This window comes from Mesoplodon densirostris, chromosome 15, assembly GCF_025265405.1.
Source record: "Mesoplodon densirostris isolate mMesDen1 chromosome 15, mMesDen1 primary haplotype, whole genome shotgun sequence".
Taxonomy (NCBI): domain Eukaryota; kingdom Metazoa; phylum Chordata; class Mammalia; order Artiodactyla; family Ziphiidae; genus Mesoplodon; species Mesoplodon densirostris.
This window is the reverse complement of record NC_082675.1, coordinates 16,076,110-16,095,812: the sequence shown is the minus strand read 5'-3', so window position 1 is coordinate 16,095,812 and position 19,703 is coordinate 16,076,110. Positions and strand designations below refer to the sequence as shown.

Here is a 19,703-nt window from a genome sequence, read left to right as displayed (position 1 = left end):
GCTATCTATATATACTTAAGTGTGAGGCACTTGAAGGTGATGAGCTCTCTTCACTGTTCACTTTCACTGAACAGTAGGCTGGCATTTTCACTGGAGACCCCAGGCTGGCAGGATCTGTAGGTTTTTCCTCTGGGTTAGTTCAGGGCAGGGTCTTCCAGCCTGCTGTAGGAGCCTGGGGTGGGGTGGGGCCGGGCCAGGGGCTGGAGCCCTGAGCATCTCAGGTAGTTTCTCCAGAATATAACTTCCGGCCTTCTGCAGGGTGGTGGGGACTTGAATTTCTGCTTCCTACATGCATTTCCAGTCCTTGTTTTTCCCTGGCACATGAGGCCTCCAATTCCTTCCCTTTACAATGTGTTTTGGTTCTGTGTGTATGTGGCAGGGGTGGGGGGGTATGTGTGGGATGGACACGAGACAGCGAGAAGGGGGCAGGGCACTGATTGTGGATGGTGGTTCTCAGAACTACTAAGCCTTTTCTGCTTCCCTGCACTTTTGCACAAAGTAGTTCTAAATCCACTGCCTGTGCCCAAAGGAGGACACGTGGTCTAAGAGAGGCCCAGACTCTTCCAGTGCAACAGTCCACTTGAGGAGAATCCTCACACTGGCACAAGAGTACAGCCCAGCTCCAGGACAAGGAGTGGGCAGAACCTGCAGGGTTAGGTTTACCTTTGACCTTGGATTTCCATCCCTTTAATCAGACTTTCTGTATGAAAACCATAGACTATAAGGAGTTGAGTGGGGGGCAGGGGGTAGTTTATAAGCGTAATGGAGTAAGAACCACATCAAGTGTAAAGAGATCATAATAATTAGAAATACTTTTAATTCCTAGCTGCTTGGCGACCCTCAAGTATCAGAGCCATCCAAGCGTGTTGGCCTTCGAATCTTCTCAGCAAGAGTGGATGATCACACAACTCTTAAGGTAAATCAGAATTAGATGAAGGTTATTTATTGGGGTGACTTTTCCTGTCATGAGCTTCTTTTACACAGCAATGGTGTAAATAGCATCAAATTGAATGAAAAGTTTGTTAGATGCAACCATAAATAATTATAATAAATATACATCAAGTAACTTTACAGCACACATTTTTTTTAGGGCCAAGGTTTGGATCTGTCTGGACCTCAATGTGCTCTCTGGGAGAAGCAGTCGTGTTAGCAGCAGGTATCTTACTCACAGCTGTCATCTAGTCAAGTGATGGGCCAACAGAAGCTTCCCAAACCCCTCTTGGGGAGGTAGCTGACAATTCTGAGTCCATTCAAGGGATGGAAGGATAGGGGCGGGGGGGACGACCAAGATTTAAAAATACAGGGAGGAAAAACCACTTCTCGTAAATCCAAAGGCTCTTTCATTATGCAGAAATGAAATAAGAGGATCCTTGTTGTCAGGACTACATCCTGGCGTGACCCACCCCCCCCAGTCAAGGGGGCTGTGGCCCCCAGGAGGCAAGGGCCGACCGTATTCCTTCCAATTAGGGAAACTGCAGGCACCTCCAGACATGACTGATCGCATCAAATGTAACTGATGCAACTGGAACAATTCATCCAGGTTTATCCTTTCCTTAGTTCAGGGAATCTTTCTATAATGGTCCTTAATGCATTTCCTAAGAATAACAGGGAGGAGGTGGATGCTAATGCCTCTAACTCTAAAATCCACACACCTTTCCAATAGGCCAGGGCCACAGCAGAGAAAGGAGGAGCAAATCCTCTCTCTCACCAGCATTCACACTCCAAAGCCTTCTAGACAGCACTCACTCAGAACTTCCAATATTCACAATATTATACAATAAATACAGTGATGTGATTCTGTGAGAACTGGCAAGGCCCAAAATGACAGTGTCCAGCAAGATGGCATATGCTGCTCTCGAACAAAGTACCAGTGGACAAAGACCTACTCAGGGCACAAATGCACTGGGGCAGCAGGCGGGCTGCAGCAGCTCAGCCCTGGCACACACTCACATGGGGTGGGGCGGGGGTGCCGGGTGGGCCCGGCCAGAGGGGCAGAAGGACCCTGGCGTCTCCATCTGGACTTGAAGGTCTTAGTCACTGCGCTCGGCCCTGGACTGAGCACAGAGCACCTCAGACAGCTCCTTTTAACATGGGGTGTAGCCTTTCCTCTGCCCCTCACATCACAAAGACCATAGTGAGGAAGGGACGTTGCTGAGTACAAAAGGGGGGTAGGCTTGAATCATGTGCTTTCCTGTTCTGAGCCTCGGAAAAAGGCCCCCAACTTGAGCACTGTCCCTCTAGCTCCAGGGGTCCTCTCAACTCCTGAGCTGGGACGCACCTGGCCTGGCTCTGCGTACTAAGGTCAGGGAGGAACCCTTTGGTCTTCTAATCCTGGGCAGCACTCAGTGGGAAACTGTCAGACCGGGGCCCAGAAGAGTCGGACAGCAGAGAGGGCTGTCTGGGTGGGAAGGGACAGGGGAACCACTGTGGGCTTTTCTTCAGGAAAACCCAGACCATGGACAAGGGTCTAAAGCCGGAAGATTAACACGTAAAGCTCCCTGTGTGTGTCTCCCATGTTTGGGTAACGGGCCCAACCATTTCAAGATGGAAGGAGGCCTGCAGGAGCCACGTCCAGGAGAAACTCCAGCTCAAGGTGGAGGGGCAGGGCTGCCCACACACTTGTCTGTGAAGACGCTCTGCAGAAAGAACAGGATGCTCTGTGGGCCAAGGGCATCTCACTACCAGCTTCCTGCTGGGTGGTTCTATGATGTGGAACCAACTGGGGCCTCACAGCCTCAGAACCTGGTGGCCACGAAGGGACATGTCCAGGAAGATCAAATGAGACAGGAGCTGTCTGGGAACTAAACTATCCTACAAACATACCACAAATAGGTAGCAAAAGAACCAACCCATCACGAAACGTACAAATACATAAGGTTAAGTCTTCCAGGAGGTCCTGGAATGTGGACAAAGGTTCGGAAAAGCAAAATGTTGCCAACTCCTCACGCAGGGCCCCGGAGGGATGTGCTCGCAGTGGCAGGCTTCCTAAGCCAGCAGAGCGGTGCCTTGGTGACAGCCTAACTCGGGCTCCCTTCCCTCAGCCACTCAGGGGGTCTTCGCGATAGTGAATGGCACAACGAAGCTTCTCCAGCATGATTTCCAGAGAGGAGTACTGGGGGAGCTTGATCATGAACATGCAGGTCTCCACGCGGATGTAGCGAGAGTCTGGGGAACCTAGAGGAGAGACATCGGGCCAGCGTTAGAGCGCGGGACTGGATCCCAGGGAGGCCTGGCTGGACCCTCTGCCTCCAGGTCTGCCTCTCTGAGCCGCTCCAAGTCAACCCCAAGGCCCAGTCGGGGGGATGAGGGCCTGGGAGGCTGGATTCTGGAGGAGGAAAGGGCAGATACACAGCTGCTGTACAGCACAGGTACCAAATGGCTGACCCGTGACAGAATCTGACCACAGGCAGGTTTGTCTGGCCGGCAAAGAGTTTTGATTTTTTAAATTTATTTTGCTGCATTTAAAAGTTGGAAGATTAAAACACTCCTTTTAAGCTCCTTTTAAGCTTTTAAAAATTTCAGAAGACACGTCAGCGTCGGGCTTATACTGCCACTTGGCGAAGGTCAGGTTTGGGAAGCACGTGGCCCCAAGCCCGCCCCACCACCCCCTGGCCTCTCTCTCGTTTACATTTGGGCCTTGGTGTTCGGGGTCCCTGTCCATTGTTCTTCCCCACTCATGCAGGGCCTAGCAGCCCCAGCTCCAAGTGGGGCCCATGTGTCCCTACTTGGAACATGACCAGGGGAGGCCAGTACCTGCTGTGCCATCCGGGGGGGCGATCTTCATGGGGTATGGGGGCACATGGGCTGTGTCGGGGCCCCCGTCTTTGCAGGGGCAGGTGAACGGGATGCGCTCTTGGTTGCAGGCAAACTTGATGAACTTGCACAGCTCCTCCTGGGCAAACATCTCCAGTGCCCCCCAGAAGAACTCGATGTGCTGGTCCGTCTCCATCAGGCCCACCTGGTACATGGTGTGGGCCTGGGGAAGAAAGGCCGCAGACGTGAGCAGGCCTGGCCCTCTAACCCAGTGCCCCCGCGATAAGGCTGGGCCCAATCCCGGGGCAGGGTGCAGCAGGGAATCGATGGCTGCAGGACACAGGGAGGTTACAATGATGACAAGGACCGCAAAGGCAGTCCTAACAGCGTCTGTGTGACTGTGGCCTACGCACTAGGCCCGGCGGCAGGGGCTCTCCATACATTACCCCACTGACCCCACCGGGCAGGTCTTGTCACTGTTCCCATTAGAGGTGAAGTCACTTGGGCAAGGTCCCCCAGCTGGCACGGGCAAAAGCGGGCCAGGCTGAACAGTGGAGGGGGCTTCACCTCAGGCTGGTGGCTTAATTCATGGGCTCGGGAGGCAGGTGATCTGCCACTTCCTGGCTGGGTGACCTTGGGTAAGTGACCTGTCTTAGCTTCAGTTTACACAGCAATGAGACGGGGGTGAGCACAGCTCCTCTCACACGTGAGGAGGACAGAGTGCTGGGGCCCAGGAAGTACTAAGACATGACAGGCCATTGCCAACATGCCTGTTAGCCCAGACGGCCCAGCCACCGACCTTCAGGAACTCGAGGTTGATGTAAGGGAGGCCGCACGTCCGCAGCTCCATCTCCAGCGGGCTGAGCGTGGTGAGCAGCTGCAGGGGGATGATGGCGCCCAGGCCCGCACGCACGGCTGTCACACACTCGACGTTCTGAAGCTCCCGCAGCCGCAGGCTCCGGATGGCTGCTGCGTAGATGTCCTTGTTCTCCCACCTGTGGGGGTCGTGGGTGAGGGGCGACGCTCAGGAGGCTGCTCCGGGCCTGGGGGCCACACCCGCTCGGGCAGAGGCCCCAGGCCGTTACTCGGATTTCCCAGGCCTGGCAGCTCCGTGAACTCCTCTCCTGCGCTGGGTGTCACCCGCCCAGAGCTGGTGGTTCTGAATAAAGTCCTTCCACTGAAGATACTCCACCACCTTTCCTGGCGCCCACCGTCCTGCCTCACCCCCTCCCGCCAGGCCCCCGCGCACTCACGCCACAGGGATGTGCCGGCCGCGGCTGCACAGCTCCACCTCCTCGCCCGCCATGGTCAGGTAGGTGAACCGGCAGCAGGGCTTACTGGGCCCGTCGGGGCTCTCGATGGCCAGGTGCTGGGAGGCAATCTCGGCGCACAGGGCCTCCAGCTCGCTCTCGTCGTTGATCTGGAGGGAGGCACGGCAGGGCGGGGCTGACTGCTGCCCTGCTCCCCAGGCCCTCAGAAGAGGGAACCCCTTCCCCAGTTGGGCAGATGTCGGTCATTGTTCGGGTGGGGGCTACTGTGGCCTGGCCCGCCAGCCTTGCCATCAGTTCAGGGTTAGGCACGTGACTGAGGCCTGGCTAACGAGACCCAAATTCCAGTTGCCCTCTTTCACTGGTGTGGACACGGCTCAAGGCGGTGCACCTCGTGCTGCTGGGGCCATCTTGAGATCACTCATTGACGACATCATTGGAGCACCTGGATTCAACCCTGTCTGAAGCCTATCTATATCTGTACTTTTAGTTTTAAGATCAAATCACTAAAAAAATTTTTTTTCCTAAGCTGGTTTGACCTGGGGTTTCTGTCACTTGTCACCAGAGAGCCCTGACTTAATTCTACCTGTGGAAGGTACACAGGCTACCCCCTCCACCATCTGGCCCACTGATGTGCATGCTGGGCCACCGAGGAGAGGACGGGATCTGACCCAGGGGAGAACAAGCCTGTAGCTCTGGGACAGTGAAGGCCGCAGACAGGCACCCCTGACAGAAGTTCAGGGCATTTCTTTCTGGTTCATGTGTCTCCCCCACCTCTCCCGGAGTGGTTCTGTCTCCCAGCACCCTCTGAGGCCTTGCCCATCCCCTCCAGATAGAAGCCTTGGCTGGACGGTCTGCCTGGATGCCATCTTACATCCTCTGCCTGCCTCAGGCCTTTGCTGCCACCCACGCCCCTGGGAGGACTTCTCTGAGCAGTGCCTGGCAGCTACTCATAAATCCCCAGCCCGTGGAGGGCGTCCTGCTTTGACCCTTTAAACAATTCATCGTCAGCCCTCTCTCCACTGAGAAGCCAACTGCTGTCCAGGACCCCGGCCTTGCTGCTCCCGTGCGCTGGCTTCCCTCAAGTGGCAGCTAAGGGGACTACGGAGAGCCTGGCAAGGAGGCCCCTCCGAGGGCCCTCAAGTCTGGCCAGTGGAGGCTGACTGGCTGACCCCTCCTTCAGCAGATGTCCCCTGGAGAGCAGCCTCGCAAGGCCTCTGACACAAAGTCTGCCCCCCGGTGAGCAAGAGCTGCCGGCCTCAGGGAGGGCTGGATCACGGGCCACCTCCGCACTCTGCCGGGATGGTCTCTAACCTGAGGAGCGCGTGTGGGCCAAAAAGCTCAGGCTTTCCAACTGGCCAGACCCGAGCTCTGCTAGTGGCTTTGTTCCCGGCCAGCCCACCGCTCTGAGCCTCACTTCCCTCCTGGCCTCACTGTGAGGGCTTCTGAACACAGCCCTCCAGCGTGGGCCTTACATAAACGGAGAGCAGCGGGGCAGCCCCCTGACAACAGACGTGAGCCCAGCCTGGCCTCAGCGACTCTGCCGAACCAGTGGACGGACCTGACCGCAGCCTGAGCAGCGACCATAGGTGGGCTGGTCTGCGTGTGGACGGGAACGGTCGGACACTGCTGTGATCTCACTACCTCTGTGTGTCCCAAGGCACAGGGGAGGGAGGAAGAGCTTCGTTCCCAGCGCCCTGCCTAGGTGATACCCAAGAGTTGATCTCCTGTGCTCTTCGTGAAACTCTGAAACCAAGCTCTTAAAAGTGAAACTGGCCCTGCTTGGAGCAGTCCCCACCCAACACTTCTACTCCTTTAGCTGCCGGGAACCCTTCACCCCTGTGTCCTCACAAGGCCCAGCAGGTTGGTTAAGTCACCCCTGGGCTGCTGCTGTCTGCAGGGAGGGAAGCCTGAGGCTCCTGTCCCCCTGAGGCAAGCCTGGCCAGCAGAGATGCCTTATGCAGCCTAATGTTCTTCAAGAGATGGCTGTCAGTCCCCAGGTGGGGACACAGAGGCCATGGGGTGGCAATAAGGGCCCCAGGGGCACTGCTCTGGGCCCCACCGTCCCCCAGAAAACATGGGCCTTTCACTTACACTCTCAAATTTCTTGACATAATTGTACGTGAGTATGTCTGCTTCCTGCAGGTCTTGGTCAGGGTCCAGGGGCTCGCCCACCAGTGTCTTCCAGAAGGAGGGCAGGAGGTCCAGGGGAAGAGGGACATCTGCTCGAATCGCAATTCCCAGCAACTGGCCCAGGAAGTGCAGCAGCTGCTCCTCCCCGTAGGTGATGGGACTTGGGGTCAGGATGTACTTGCCCTGGAAGTGGAGGCAGAGGTGAGGTGACTGACGTGGGCCTCTGCTTCCCGCAGGAACGTGGGTCCCAGGCCCACGGGACCCACGGCAGGCAGGAGCATGTCCAGCCAGAGCAGCGAGAGCACCGCCCAAACCAGGAAGGCTTGTGAGAGGGTGCAGAGCTGATGAGGACGCGCACCCACAAGCCGAGCCCCTGCCCCTCAGGGAGCCGACCGCTGGGCCACCAGCCTTGGCTGCCCAGGCCTCACGTCTTACCTTGTTCTTGTTGACGGCTGAGCTGGGGCACAGCAGGAGAAGGGAGAGCGAGGAGCTCTGCAGCTCTTTACACACCTGCCACAGGAAGTGGCGGAAGGAGCCGCCTGCGGGACAGATGGGGACCTATCAGCCTACCCTGCCCGCAGGCCCTGTCCCCACCGGGAAGTCAACTCCTCTGCCCGCTGGGCTGCAGCTTCGGCGGGTGGAAACAGAACCCGCCCGAGGGCTGGGAGATCCCGGCTCCAATCCGCGGGGCCACTAACTAGCTGCGTGGCTCCTGGGGAATCACTTCTCTGACGGAGCCAGCCTCCGCCCCTCTACCTAGCAGATGGGGGCAGTCACTGTACCCACCTCCCAGGCTAGTTCCAGGGATTCAACGAGATCAAAGGCAGATCCTACGTGGGTCACTTCTCACAGCTGCAAGCTGACACCGATACAAGGGCTTGTGGGACCTGTGTCCATCCCCTGCGCTGGGCCAAGAGCAGGGCCCCATGTTTTCCTCAGCACTGCCTCCTGCCAAGCCCAGGGCTCTGTGTGTGTCCACTGAGAGCATAAATAAATGGATGGACACACGGACACACGCAAAGGGCAACGGCAATGACCAGCTCCTCTGCTGCTGCCGTTCCAAACGGGCCTTTGGGCTTCTTGCGAAACTCCTCTCTGTGGCTGGGTCTCCTCTGCCCTTCCCCGTGCATCCCATCAGTGTCCTCAGGTCAGGAAGCACTGAGGACAGCTGTGCATGCGGAGGACTTGCTTGGGGACAGATGTCAGGGCCTGGCCGCTTCCACAGAGAAACAGGACACTCCCGCCTGCTGAAGCCGCCGAGGGCTGGGCTTTAGAATCGGACAGACGTGGGTTTGCACCCCAGTGATGCTGCTGCCCTTGGGGGAGCTACTTAACTTGGTGGAGCCCCAGTTGCCCCGCCTGTAAAGTGTCATGAGGAGCGTAAGGTGTTGAGCAGGGGCCTGACATGTCCTGGTATCTCAGTGAACAGAGCTGTGCTCAGAGAGCCTCCGAGGTGTGCCCAGAGGATGCCACAGCGCTGGCCGGCAAGGAGACTGCTGCGGGAAGTGTCCCACGATCAGGGCGGGAATGGGAAACAGAGCTGCCCCAGGAGCTCTCCCCACCCAGCGCACCCAGTGAAAGAACTGTCTTCTCCCATCCAGTGCATTTCCTGAACGTCTGGGCTAAACGGACTGAAAGGACCACGAAGGAGCATGTTCTGAGCGGCCATTCCTCCTCCCTCCAGCGTGAAATGGCAGGATGTGCCATTCTGATCAAGGGCTCCCCAGACCCCTGTCTCTCATGGGGCACACACAAGCTTTTGGCCCAACGAACCCTCAGCCAAGGGCTCTTCCTGGAAAAGAAGTCCAATCCACACTGAGGGCGTCTCTCCTCAGCAAGAAATGCACTCCTAGCACTGATCAGAAGCCCGGTCCCCAAGCCTGGACAGCGCTGGGCTGAAGTTCCAGGCCAGCGGCAGGTGCCACATCCCCAGGGGACAGGGGCAAGTCCAGGGGGGCTGGGTTTGGAGAGCCTGGACAGATGGTCACTTGGGGGCAGTCCTGGCTTCTGTGCAGAGCAGGGTAATGAGGATGTGGCTTTACTCTAGTTAATGGGGAAGATATTAGGCCATTTAGGCTGAAAATAACCCCAGGAATGTTTACATTCTAAACACAGCCTTCACCCTGAACTGGCTGACGGAGGGCCTGCGGGGTGCCACTTACTGGTGCCGTGGACCTCCTCCCCAGTGAAGCGGATGTTGAAGGCATAGGTGGGGTCACCGCCACTCGCCAGTCTGACGCAAAGCTGGGAGGATGGCACCGAGGCCAGCTGCCTGGCCGCCTGGCAGAAGTAGGAGTTTTCAGAGGCTCTGATCTCCCCTGGAACGAGAGAGGAAGTGCCAAAACCTCCGGGTGGTCATCTCCTGCATCCCAGCACAGGAGAGCCGCATGGCCAGGCCCCGGCCTGCTGGGGGCAGCCACTGCCTCCCTTCGGCTCCTGGAACATCTCCAACCTTTCACGTCTGCCACGTGGGTCCCTCGAGGAGCCTGCCCCCCCAACCCCCGCCCCCCCCGTTCTCCACGTGGCCAGCCCCTCCCATCCTTCCACGTGTCTCAGGGGAGGCCCCGCACCTGGGCTCCTCTCACGTGCCCCTCCCGACATCCGTCCGTTCACAGGCTGTGGCGGAGATTCCTGGCTGCCTCCCCAATATCTAGCCTCCCCGCTTTTTCAGTGCTAGAGCCCTGATTTTAGCATGTCCATGGCCAGAACGAAGCCCACCTCCCCTGCACTGAGGCGCGGCCTGTGTTGCTGACACCCCCTCCCTCTGCTGCCTGGATTGGGAGCTTGGGAGGGACTAGAGGGGGACGTCACAGGCTGGGACGTAGAGCAGGGCAACAGGAGCACCCACACCAACGAGGGATGTCAGAGCAGCCCGGGACTCCCTCTTTTAGAGGCTTCTCTTATGTGCGAGAAATCAACTAGTTCAAGCACTGCTGCCTGCATCCTCTGGTCTGTGTAGCTAATCTCACCTCCCACGATCTCCAGTGGGTCCAGAGTAATCTCCGGTGCTGCGTGGTCAGCTGTCCTCTGCACTGTGGCGTTCAGCACCCGATTCATGACGGTTACCTTCGTGTCATAAAAGATCAGCCCTGGAGGGAGGAATGGCATAGAGAGGCTGGGATGGGGTGGCTTCCCTTCCTCCCCAGTCACCCCGAAGCCTGGCGGGGGCCATGCTGTCCCCTGTGGGTCCGTCCAGTCTCTTCTGGGATGGCCCGCGGGCCCCTGGGGGGATGTGCTGCTGGGGGCATAAGAGGTCCCGCCCCACTGGAGGGTGATTAGTTAGTCTCCACCCAAATGTGAACTCAGGATTAAACCCTTGGACCCCGTCAGGCCCACAAGACACCTCGCTTGCAGGAATACAAACCCAAATACATAAAGAATAAGGAGGTTTCTGTGGCCACTTCTGAAACAGCAAAAAAATAAAAACCATGGAAGTGTCTATCAATAAGGACATGGGCACCTACGCTGTGGACAGCAAGGCAAGGAGGGTGTGTGTGTCAACACGCAGAGATCTGTGAAGCACAGGTGCAGAACAGAATGTATAAGAGGATACCCAGTTTTTTATTAAAAAAAAAAGACAAATGTGTGTGTCTATTTGTATGTGAATAGAAAAGTCTGGAAGGACAGACTCATCTGTTAGTGATGGTCGTCTCAGGAATGTTGGGGGCAGCTAGTGAGTCAGAGCTTTACGTTTATGTATTTCTAAATAATCTGAAAACTCTTTTCGTAAATTTAGTTTTTCAGAGCATATTTGTTTTCTTCAGAGCATAATTAAAGTAACTGCTCTTGGGTGGAACCACTGCTCCAGAAAAGATTCGCGCGTCCAAGGACAGGCTGGGGGTGGGGGGGGTGGGGCCCTGGGCAGCCGCAGGAGGCCAGGTGATGCCGGAAACCCCAGCCATCGGGGTCGGCCCGGGAGCCCAGGCACTGACCTTTGGCCTCCTTCAGCAGGGCCGCGATGCTGTGCGTGTACATGGGCGTCAGGCGCAGCTCCACGAGTGGCAGGAAGAAGGTCTCGAGCGTGGTGTTCAGAGACTGCAGCAGGGCAAAGCGCAGGCGCAGGCTCTCGATGGGCACATCTGCAGGGCATGAGGGGCGGTCAGGCGGGGGCTCGGCCCAGCGAGGCCGAGACTCTCCGTCTGTGAACGACGCAGGTGGCCCAGTCGCGGGGAGGGATAGGGAGGCTCCCGCGGTGGGTTTTATCCCTGGAACCCAGAGGCTGTTGGTGAGTGAGAAAGCCTGGCTTCCCTGAGCCTGTGCCAAGCAGCAGCAGAGGGCGAGGCCCGGCCTTGGAGGGGACCCGAGGGTCCGCTCAGCCGGCCTTTGCGGCTGTGCCGGGGCTGCGTACCATTTGATTTTTAACTTTTAACTCTGCAGTAATTACAGGCTCATAGGAAGTTGCAGAACAAAGTAGAGTCCTTTGTACCTTTCCCCCAGCTCCCCGTGGTGTGACCTCATACATCGAAACCGGGAGACTGTTACATGGCACACTGACTTTTACTTGTCTGCCCTCACGTACTTCTCCTCTCTGACCGTGAGACTGACGTTGGGACAGTTCACGGCCACGTTCACTGTCGCAGTATCCGCAAGAGAGCGAGGGCTCAGACTGTGGCTGAGTGAGGGTGAGCAGGCTAAGTGGGGCCCGAGGCACGCACACACCCCGGCACCGGCGATAGCCCAGGGCCTGTTGTGTGTGACAGGGCTTACTCTCCAGGGGTGGATTTATGGAGAATGTCCGTTTCTGTGTGTGCATTATTTTTGTGTGCATTCCTAGCTTTTGATAGAAACATGCTGCTCTCTTGTAATTAAGGCTAATGTCTCTGACACACGCTACCAGACTGCCCTGACCCCGTTCCACCCCCAACACCAGCCTGGCATCTGAGGTGGCCTCTAGGCAGGGGCCTGGGTGTGACGGCATGGGTCCCGCCTCCCAGCCACCGCACTTCTGTGTCTGCCGCTTGGCTTGATTGCGAGAAGCACATAATAAGGCCTCACAAACTTTAATTTGGCCACAATCACAGCTTCTTGTCTTTCCCTCCCTCTTTTTATACCCACTCGTTCACAGCAGGTGTTCCTAAGGATCTTTGTAATGGGCACAGAAAGGGCATCTAGTCCTTCTAAACCACCCCGTGCCGTCATGGGGCAGGCCCCCACAGGGCGGCCCAGGGGGAGGACCCTGAAAGGCATCCCCCTGGGGCCACATACTCAAGAGACAGGCCACTCTGGGGTCGGCGGCGTCTGTGGGGTCCAGATACACCTCGTGGGGATGCAGCCGCGCGGGCGTGATGGCCAGGTGGCGGCACAGCCGGTTGATGTACTGCACGAGCGCCACGTCCATCTCCAGGGTCCACTTCCTGGAGGCCTTGTGTGCGTGCCGGACGTCGATGCAGGCACACCTGGGGGCGGGGAGAGGCAAGGTGGGGCGGCGGCCGCTGGGGGACTGCTGGGTTCCTCCGCAGCCACGTCCCAGCTCCCGGAGGACCTTTATAAGACAGCCTCGGCTCCCAGACATTTCTTGGGAATGTGCCTCCCTGCTGTCTGTAGGCAGCAGGGTTTTAGGGTTAAAGATGGGGCATTGGAGTCCTTGGGTGAAATCTCGGCTACAAAGCACACCTACTTCCTGAGCCTCAGTTTCTTCCTCTATGAAATGGAGCTGGCCATAGCACAGCCTCACGCTGTCAGGAGGAGTCACTGAGAGGACACCTGTGATGCATACAGCACGGTGCCCCGCCCCTCCCGAGGGCACAGCAAGGGCCAGCTGCTGGTGTTACTGAAGCCATCATCTTTTACCCAGCGATCCCACCCCAGGGTCCCCCTACGCGGCTCCTTGAACAGGCAGGCAAAGGTGTGTTTGTGAGGGCTGCCTTGCTACAGCAACATCAGCCATAAATTACACCACCCCCAATAACGGACCGCTCGGCAGCCGTTAAAATCATCTGGTAGAACAGTATCAAATGATGTGGAAAAACGGAAAAAGCACACTGCAGGACACAATGTCCTGTCTGATCCCACGCTACAGTACTGAAAACATCTACTCCTGGAAAAATGTTGGGAGAGGTGTTTACTGAAACCTTTCCTAGTGATTACCCCTGGGCACAGAATCACAGGAAATCTCCTTTGTGTTTGAATATACTGCATGAGGTTTTTATCGAGTGTGTGTGTCCTTATTCTACAAACATTGAGCTATTAACCCAAGAAAGGCCTGCAGGCAGGCAGGTGGGTGGACAGGTGCCTCTCGTTCCAGAACCTGTGGCGCCTCGAGGGGGGGGGTCACATGCCACACGGTGCATCGCACAGAGGGACATGTCTCAGGGAGGTGGTGGAGCCTGGTGCCAGGCTCTCATCACTGCAGGCCACCGCTGTCCTACCCTAGGAGTGCTCCGAGAGAGACCTAGCGCCTTCAGAAGGTGATGCCCTCTTCCAGGCTGGATGTGTCATCACCGTGGCCCCATAACACACGTGAACCAGCCCTTCCAGCTGTTACAAATGTGTCACCTTGGAATTAATTTGCAGTCCAATTTGTTCCCTTTTCACTTGGAATGCAGTTTCTAGCCCAAAATAGGTGATTCTGCTTTTAACGAAAACCCCCAAAGTCGTGCCTCTTACTGGTTTCTAAAACCAGTCGAAGAACTTGGCCCTGTCACCATGATCCAAGGCCCATCTGGGCATCGACTCTGAGCTTTCAGTGAAGGTACAAAGTGCTGGTGCCAAGCAGTAAACAATTTCTCAACTCTGAAAACGGGGTTTAAAAAAAGCATGCCTCTGGCAGCCATTCCTTCTCTGAGGCCCAGTACATCTTGCTGTGGGAACGGGCGTGTAGGCCTGTGTGTGGCAGAGCCAGAGGGCGAGAGCAGGGAGATTTCTTTTGGTTTGCAGATATCTTGCCTGCTTGGGATTCACGTACAGCTAGAAAGGGGAAACCATATTTAGTTTGGCCCTGGAGACCCGGTGACTCGTGACCTTGCTGTGCTCCTGCCTGGGAGTGAGAGAGGGCAACGGAGAGTGGGAGAGAATGTGTGAGTCCAAAGAAAAAAGATTCTTTGGAATAAGAAATCGTCCCTGTTAGGGACTGAAATGTCCCCTTCCTGCCAATTCATATGCTGACGCTCTAACCGCCAATGTGACTGTATTTGGAGACAGGGTCTTTAAAGAGGTCATTAGGTTAAATGAGGTCACAGGGTGGGGTCCTAATCCAAAAGGACTGTTGTCCTCATAAGAAGAGGGAGAGACGAGACACCAGGGATGCAGGCACATAGAGGAAGGGCCACCTGAGCACACAGCACAAAGGTGGCCGTCTGTGAGCCAAGGAGGGCCCTCCAGAGAAACTAACCCTGTTGACACCTTGATCTTGGGCTTCCCGCCTCCAGAACTGTGAGATAGTGAATTTCTGTTCAAACGGGTTGGAAAATCCACACTAACAATTAGGAGAACTTGGAAAATAACTCAATAGGCATTAAAAACATGTCAGATGGAATGGCTTCCCAGGGAGTAATTGCTTGGGGAAGCGTCTAGTAGCTGAGAACAATTTTTTTTTTAACATCTTTATTGGATTATAACTGCTTTACAATGGTGTGTTAGTTTCTGCTTTATAACAAAGTGAATCAGCTATACGTATACATATATCCCCATATCCCCTCCCTCTTGCGTCTCCCTCCCACCCTCCCTATCCCACCCCTCTAGGTGGTCACAAAGCACTGAGCTGATCTCCCTGTGCTATGCGGCTGCTTCCCACTAGCTATCTATTTTACATTTGGTAGCGTATATATGTCCATGCCACTCTCTCTGAGAACAATTTTTACACAAGGAATCAACTGGGTTGACAGCCTCTTACCTCTCAAAATGAAGATCGTAACCACAGGATAAAATGGCCCTCCAGACACTACGGATGTCTTGCTTGGCTCTGTCAATAACAAACTTGTGAAATCCTTCCAATGTCAGGTACTTTTCCTCAGGGACTGATGGAGAAGTGTTCACAGTGTTAGGAATCGGTGAGAAGTGGGGGTCCCACAGCATGCTCCCACTGCACCCTCTCTTTCGGGGCCCAATTCATCTAACCCCCCCATCTCCTGCCGTCACTCCAGGGTCTGTTGACAGACTCTCCCCACCCGACTGCTCAAGGACACACAGAACCCCCAACCTGACGGGTCTCAGCTACAGCCTCACCTCCTCGGGCTGGTGACCAAGTGGTGCAGCGCTTTCCCCCCAGTCTCGTCTTTCTGTATCTCAGAAACATTCCTGACTGACTACGCAATTTTTGTGACAATAATAGCTTTCTCCAAGTCTGCTTGGGCCTTCAGGAAGATAAGGTTCTAATGTCCCAGGTAAGTGCCCTTCTGGAAGAAAATTTCTGAGCAGATTTTCAATCTTTACTTTCAATCGCAATCATCTATTCTTCCCTTGGGAGTATGGTATTTCTGGAGCTGCTATTCTAACCTCCATCAGTTCAGGTGAGCAGAGATGGAGTCCTGGAGCAATAATCGCAGCTGGCCAGGGATGTCTTCCGTGTCTTGGGCAGGGCTGCCCTGCCTAAACTAAAACCCGAGGGAGCCAGGCGGTCAGGGAAAAGCAAAGAGGCTGGATCCCAGGCTGCGCCGCCATCTCTAGGATGGAAGCAGCCCCAGGCCTGCATCAGGCCCAAGTTGCTTGTTCACCTTCTTGTTTTTTGGTGGGTGACTTTTCTGGGTCCTTTTCGTCCGGCTTGCTCTTTTCCGGTGACTTCGGCTTCACAGTGGGCTTCTTCTCGCTCAAGGCAGTCCTGCTGTAGACCAAAGCACCAGAATCAGAATTCCTCACGCCCACACCTCCTCCTGGTGGGGGAATGCAGAACCTCACCAGGCATTGGTTCACTCTCCCCCAACTACAGCTGATGGTTCAGACAGGGCTGGGGTCAAGAACAGCTTTGTTCTGACCAAGAAAAGTTTCCTGAGCAAATTATGAGGACAATTTGATGCTTTAAAATGTGGAAAATCTCGAAGAGACACTTTTCAAACATTCTTTCTACATACTTCAGAGCTGTACTGTCCAAGAAGCAGGCACTGGCCAGATGTAGCTACTTAAGTTTAAATTAATTAAAATTACAAGTCCAGTTCCTTGGTGGCACTCGCTGCATTTCAAGTGCTCAGTAGCCATGTGTGGTTAGTGGCCACTGTGGTGAGCAGCACAGACAGAGAAACGCACATTTCCATCGTCACAGAAAGCTCTATGGGACAGTACTGATTTAAAAGCCCCATTTATGTATAATTAATTAATAAAATTTTAAGACACTTTTTTCTCTGACGACTTAAACAAGTCCTCTAGAGACTCCTGCTCAGTAGTACTTCACTACCTGAATTTCAACTTGAGAGTCATAAACTTGTTTGTAAAGAAAATTCTACTAAATATGTGTGCATATCCACACATGGAATATTATGGAGCTACTTTAAAAGAGGAACAGGGCAAGTTCTTTTTGTGCTGATATGGAATCATCTCCAATATCAGAAGTAAATAGAAACAGCAAGGTACAGGCATTCTGTACAGTTCCCGACCTCTGGGTATGCATACACTGGCTCGTGTACAGCCAGAACAGTTCTGCAAGGCTACGAAAGCGACACTACAGCCTCAGGGAAGGGAGCTGGGAGGCTTAAGGATGGAGAGGAAGAGGAGTGGCTTTTCACTGCATGTGCATTTGAATATTGTACTATTTTAGCCATTTAAAATGTAACAAGATAATACGTATGCACAAATAAAACATTCTACACTTAAATGTTAAAAGCAGTTGCTACGTGGGGGGTATTTCAGTGTTTTCCAATATGCACGGGTCCACATTACAGTCTTTCTACAATAACTGTGCATTATTGTGTGGGTAAAAGAAGTCAGACTTTTTAAACAATTCTGTACACTTTAGATGTTTTATTAATTCAGACTGGTCTGCTTTCCAGCCTGCATGGTCCAGATTTTACTATCCTTGTGGGTAAAATGAAACGTTCTCTTCCAGCTGACGAAGCCAAGGGCGAAAAGGACCCCGGCAGCAGAGCAGAGAAGAGCCAGGATGTCTGGCTCCCCCAAGGTGCCGACAGCCTCCCAGGAAGCCTGCTAGGCGGTGGCCCCGCGTCCCCCTGCCCGGCGCCCCTTCCGAGCTCCTCGGTCACCCACCTGACGCTGTTGAGCACGGCCTTGTCCTTGGCGGGGGGCTTGGTGATGGGCCGCTTGGTGCTCACCACCTTTCCGGGGTGCTGTTCCTTCCCCGCCTTGCTGTACTTGCTCTTGTCGAACTTGGGTTTCGGCACGCCGTACTTCCTCAGGATCTGCGGAGCACCGGAGGGGGGGCCCTCAGACTCAGCCCCAGGGGCACGCGAGGCCCAGCACGGGTGCGGCGGGGATGGGGTGGCTACCTGGGTGAGCTGATCCTCCAGCACCTTTTTGGGGGGCCGAACGTTGGTGAAGAAGAGGTGGAGGAGGTTGCCTGGCGTCTGGGAGTTGATCTGCTCTTTGCTGAGATAAATGTCAGACACTTTGATGGGCTTTGCTGGTGTCAGGCTCAGCATCTGCTCTGAGTGGGCGCAGCTCTTAAATATCTCTGTCAGCACCTCCCTGGCCCCGGGCACCAGCTTCTCACCTGTTACAGAATGGAGGGAGGGCAAATGATTCTGTCGTGAATACGCTACCTCAGGATAAGCCCTGCAGCATCTGATTTATTTTTCATCAACGATTTATTTTTGAAAGTGGGTAATGGGTGGTTAGTGGTGATGATGAGCTGTACGCCGAGACCTGGTGTTCCCTTTCTGCACGCACACCTCAGTTACACGCCCAGCCTTCTCTGCCGTGAGGTGTGGTGCTGTGAGGTGCGGCCCCGTGACGTGGGCCCCTCCTGGGCCAGTCTGCTTCAGACAGGACACAGATGGGCTCCAGGCTAGGCATTTACAACTGGCCTCCTGTTTACATTTCTTGGGGCGAGAAAAAGATGGACTTCAGGCCGAACACTTGCAACTAGTCCCCTGTTTGCATTTCCTGAGACAGGAGATAGGTGGGCTCCAGATTAGCTATTTAGAACCAGCCTCCTGTTTGCACTTCGAAATAGAAATAACAACGGGAATAGGGTAAATAGCCAGGCTTTGTTTCCTGTGGACACTTTGAGGTAACAGTTATGGCAGGGACAGAGGGGGGCTAAACCCTGTTCTGAGTAAAGATCAAGAGGCCACATAATATATTTCCCAGCCTTGGGGCAAGGGAGACATTGCACATGCACAGAAAGGCTCCTTGGGGGTCACAAAGGAACGGGCACCACCCCATAATATGTGATGCCAAGGCCCTCCCATAGGCCTCTGGGGTGGAATCCATCTTGGAGAAAAGTTGCGCACGCCTGTTGGGGAGGGTCCTAGGGCAGGGCAGGTGTGGAAAAAGAAACCAGGTAATTGGCCAAAGGTAAACAAAGACCCGGAAGAACTGCCCCATATGCATGACTTAACGGCCTCTTTACTGGGCTCCTCCTCATTAGGGAGGACGCCCACACCCTTTCTCCGGAGTGTGCATCTCTGCCTTGCTTCTGTCAACTCAACAAACTGTTTCTCTGTGTGCTCTCCCACTTGTTGTTGTTCTATGTCCCCAATAATAAACTTTGTACCTGTTTTTACAGTTCTCGCCTCCTTGAGAAACACATTTTTCAATGGCGGGGAGGGCCAGGGGAACTTTGCTTCTAGCCTCTAGCCCTTGCTGGTCCAGCGGCTAGGATTCCTGGTTTTCATCCAGGCTACCCAGGTTCAATTCCTGGGCAGGGAACTAAGATCTCACTTCACGCCACAGCTCACTGCTGCTTCTCTGAGATCATGTTCTCTTCTGCACCCATCCCTGCCACTGGCTGCGTGGAGATAACAAGCCCCCGGATGGAAGACCTCGGGGCTCACCCTGGACTCTTACGTGGGCAAGAAATGAACTTCCACTGAGTTACTGTACTCTAGGGTCTCTTTATCATGGAGGTTGAACCTCCCTTAACTTCAACATGTCTGTGATGGACAGTCCCCAGGGAGCAAGAGGATGTAGAGGCTGCAAGTACTTTTAGGGCAAAGTACAAGTTGTTCAACAGTTATTATTAGAGGATGCACTTGAAACCTGGCCCAGCCAGCAGGGGGAAAAGAAAGTTCTCTCAGATACAAGAAAACTGTCCCTGAGCACGAGAAAAAAAAGACTTGGTTTTTTTTTTGGTCCCCAAATAAGCACTCCAGAAGATGCTCTCACCTTTCCTAAGGGGCCAGTCAGGAATGTTCCCAGTGGAACGTTCCACTGCATCTGCATGTTCCTCATGGCCAAGGGCCCCCACCTGCGGGCAGGACTGACTTGCTCATCACACCCTGTCCTCCCGCCCATCCTCCTCATCCCCTCTCTCTGGGGGTCTGACCCTCCAGAGCCACACCCAGCTCAGGCCGGGCTTCAGGAGCCAGGGCACAAAGGTCCCCTGGGCATCTGGGCTGAGGGTGAGGAGACAGGTGTGCAGAAGGCGTGGTCGAGACCTAAAAGCTGATTCAGTAGAACCACAACTTAAAGAGTCTTGAGCAAAATGCATGTGGCTGTAACGTG

At 54.9% G+C, this 19,703-nt stretch overlaps 1 protein-coding gene across 4 annotated transcripts in view; it reads right to left on the bottom strand.

Annotated features, from left to right (window-relative positions):
• Positions 1-921: 921 nt before the first annotated feature.
• The window catches only part of HECTD4 (HECT domain E3 ubiquitin protein ligase 4), a 193,069-nt gene continuing 174,287 nt past the window's right edge, over positions 922-19,703 (bottom strand). For 3 of the 4 annotated variants that reach the window (XM_060119741.1, XM_060119743.1, XM_060119744.1), the window contains exons 63-76: positions 17,525-17,748; positions 17,286-17,437; positions 15,806-15,912; positions 14,986-15,109; positions 12,360-12,550; positions 11,087-11,233; positions 10,124-10,243; positions 9,317-9,472; positions 7,590-7,693; positions 7,116-7,337; positions 5,007-5,173; positions 4,553-4,748; positions 3,754-3,976; positions 922-3,174 (exon numbers count right to left, since the gene is read on the bottom strand). In XM_060119741.1, coding sequence (XP_059975724.1) covers positions 3,038-3,174; positions 3,754-3,976; positions 4,553-4,748; positions 5,007-5,173; positions 7,116-7,337; positions 7,590-7,693; positions 9,317-9,472; positions 10,124-10,243; positions 11,087-11,233; positions 12,360-12,550; positions 14,986-15,109; positions 15,806-15,912; positions 17,286-17,437; positions 17,525-17,748 — 2,270 coding nt within the window. In that variant the 3' untranslated portion in view covers positions 922-3,037. The remainder of the gene's footprint in view (positions 3,175-3,753; positions 3,977-4,552; positions 4,749-5,006; positions 5,174-7,115; positions 7,338-7,589; positions 7,694-9,316; positions 9,473-10,123; positions 10,244-11,086; positions 11,234-12,359; positions 12,551-14,985; positions 15,110-15,805; positions 15,913-17,285; positions 17,438-17,524; positions 17,749-19,703) is intronic. The other variant, XM_060119742.1, reaches the window with a different exon arrangement.